The 3,301-nt window shown below is 42.4% G+C and overlaps 1 protein-coding gene across 1 annotated transcript in view; it reads right to left on the minus strand.

The window, feature by feature from the left end:
• Positions 1-3,301, minus strand: part of LOC119413100 (SEC14-like protein 2) — a 36,381-nt gene that overhangs the window by 26,898 nt on the left and 6,182 nt on the right. The window contains exon 2 of the mRNA XM_037680111.1: positions 2,032-2,107. Coding sequence (XP_037536039.1) covers positions 2,032-2,107 — 76 coding nt within the window. The remainder of the gene's footprint in view (positions 1-2,031; positions 2,108-3,301) is intronic.

Consider the following 3,301-nt stretch of genomic DNA (forward strand, 5'->3'; position numbering starts at 1 on the left):
ACTCCACCTCCAATGTCCAATAAAGACTTCAGGCTCACACTGACTCCGCCTCCAATGTCCAATAAAGACTTTAGGCTCACATTGACTCCGCCTCCAATGTCCAATAAAAATGTCCAATAAAAACTTCAGGCTCACACTGACTCCACCTTCAATGTCCAATAATGACTTCAGGCTCACACGGACTCCGCCTCCAATGTCCAATAAAGACTTCAGGCTCACACTGACTCCACCTCCAATGTCCAATAATGACTTCAGGCTCACAGGGACTCCGCCTCCAATGTCCAATAAAGACTTCAGGCTCACACTGACTCCGCCTCCAATGTCCAATAAAGACTTTAGGCTCACATTGACTCCGCCTCCAATGTCCAATAAAGACTTCAGGCTCCCATTGACTCCACCTCCAATGTCCAATAATGACTTCAGGCTCACACTGACTCCACCTCCAATGTCCAATAAAGACTTCAGGCTCACACTGACTCCGCCTCCAATATCCAATAATGACTTCAGGCTCACAGGGACTCTGCCTCCAATGTCCAATAAAGACTTCAGGCTCACACTGACTCCACCTCCAATGTCCAATAATGACTTCAGGCTCACACTGACTCCACCTCCAATGTCCAATAAAGACTTCAGGCTCACACTGACTCCGCCTCCAATGTCCAATAAAGACTTTAGGCTCACATTGACTCCGCCTCCAATGTCCAATAAAGACTTCAGGCTCCCATTGACTCCGCCTCCAATGTCCAATAAAGACTTCAGGTTCACACTGACTCCGTCTCCAATGTCCAATAATGACTTCAGGTTCACACTGACTCCGCCTCCAATGTCCAGTAAATAATTAATTTCAGCAATTTGCACATTTATCCAGAAAATCTCCGTCTTCTGCCTCTAATTTGTAGTCGGGTCGCCGAGGAACCAGATCCAGGAGAGAAACCCAGACCTGCCTCTCCCCAGGGACACTGCTGGAGGACCCTGAGATGGTCCAGACCAGAGAGGATCTATAATCCTCCAGCGTTCTGGGTCTGCCCCAGGGTCTCGTGCCGGTAGGATGGGCCCAGAAAACCTCTAAACGTAGGTCCAGATCAAATGAACATCCTTAGCTGACTCCTTTAGATGTATAGGAGGAGCAGCTCCACCCCCCACCCCCAATGACGGAGCTCCTCACCCTGTCTTTAAGGCTGAGCCCCCCCCCCAGCCTACAGAAGACCAGTTCAGCTGCTTGGATCAAGGATCTGGCTTTTTTAGTCCTGATCCAAACCTTAAGACAACAGTTGAGGGTTGGACAGACCAGTAAATCCAGAGCTCTGCCTTTAAACTCAACTCTTTCTTCACCCCCATCGACTGGAGCAACACCCTCATTACTGAAGACAAGCTCCCTATCCTGTCTTTTATACTCAGAGGAACACGTGTCCTTGAAGGACGCTGATCTTCTTCAGCTTCCTGTTATAACGTGATGCAGGACTGAATTCATACTGGATGACTCTCAACTACTACCACACCAAACTGCAGCTCAGGAGACTCAGCCGTGCTGCTAATGTCAGGTAGCTGTGGCGGCCATCTTGAGTTGGGTTGCCTCCAAATGTTAATCAGACGTAGACGTTCGTCCACTGAAGCCGAGTTTCTCTGAAATACGTCCAGGGTGCTTCATGACATATTTTGCTAACACGACGTGGATAAAAACATTATCGCCCTTTTAAAAAGTGACCGTTGTGCCCACTGGTCCGGTCTGGATCTGTAAAGTCCAGAAAGCTGAAGGAAGGAGCAGCTGACAAGTTTCAGCTGTGTTTAATGAGATTATCTCTGGATTAGTCTGAACAGATTATTGGAGCAGAGCTGCGTCAGCGTCGTGTTTCCTGCACAGCCCGACGGGCCCACCAGAACCTGGACGTCAGGTCTGAGGCGCGGCCGCTCCGGTCCAGCTTCACGTGAAAAACCGGTGCAGCTCAAGCTCACATCAGAAAGTGATCAGATTTCCTGAAGCTGAAGGATGATTGGACTTTTAGTTTTTTCTGTGAGTCTGACGGTTCTGACCTCGTAGCCAGCGTAGCAGGAAGTGGTCGTGCTGCGCAGGAAGTTCAGGAAGAACGTCTCGTACCCTCGATCGAAACTAAAAACAGATACAGACGAAAGAAAAAACACTATGTCAATGTTTTAATATTTCAAAGACAACGTTTTCTGTAAGAATATGTCCTGAGAGCTGAACAGCTGCTAAACGTGTCCAAGAAGCTAAAGATGATCTGAACAAAAGCTAAAACTAGCATCACAGTAGCTAAAAGCTAAATAAACACAACAGCTGCAAAAGCAGAAAGTTTGCTGAGAAACATGTAAACTGCACTTTTCAAAAGATCTGGAGAGTTCTCCGGTTGTTCAGCAGTCAAAAAAGCTAAAAGCAGCTAAAGGCAAATTAAAAGTTCTATTGAATAAAAGTTAAAAGTACGAGAGGAAGACTAAAGTCCAGGCTCAATAATCCAGGTATACAATCCAACATTTTTCAATCAGGTCATGATTGAAACCTGATTGAAAAATGTTGAATAGGAGAGTAAGATTTCAGCAGGTTTCTCTAAATTAATGGAGCTACTTTAATCTATCCAGCGTCGTCGTTTCTCTGAAGATTTGATCAGAGCCGAGGCCGAACCAGCAGCCGACTCAAAGGGTCAGCTCTGATCCGTGAAAACTCTTATTTACACAATATTAACTGTTTATTAACCTAATAAGTTACAGCTTATTAACTGTTATTTACCATAATCATTTACAGGTTATTAACTGTTTAATACCATAATCATTTACAGGTTATTAACTGTTAATTACCATAATCATTTACAGGTTATTAACTGTTTATTACCATAATCATTTACAGGTTAACTGTTTGATACCATAATCATTTACAGGTTATTAACTGTTTATTAACAATCATTTACAGATTAAGAGCTGTTTAATAACCTAAACATTTACAGGTTATTAACTGTTAATTACCATAATCATTTACAGGTTATTAACTGTTTAATAACAATCATTTACAGATTATGAGCTGTTTAATAACCTAAACATTTACAGGTTATTAACTGTTAATTACCATAATCATTTACAGGTTATTAACTGTTTAATAACAATCATTTACAGGTTATTAACTGTTTATTAACATAATCATTTACCAGTTATTGTTTATTAACATAATCATTTACAGGTTATTAACTGTTTATTAACAATCATTTACTGGTCATTAACTGTTTGTTAACATAATCATTTGCAGGTTATAATCATTTACAGGTTATGAACTGGTTATTACTCTAATCATTTACAG

Source organism: Nematolebias whitei, chromosome 8 (assembly GCF_014905685.2).
Source record: "Nematolebias whitei isolate Nwh7 chromosome 8, NemWhi1, whole genome shotgun sequence".
Lineage (NCBI taxonomy): Eukaryota > Metazoa > Chordata > Actinopteri > Cyprinodontiformes > Rivulidae > Nematolebias > Nematolebias whitei.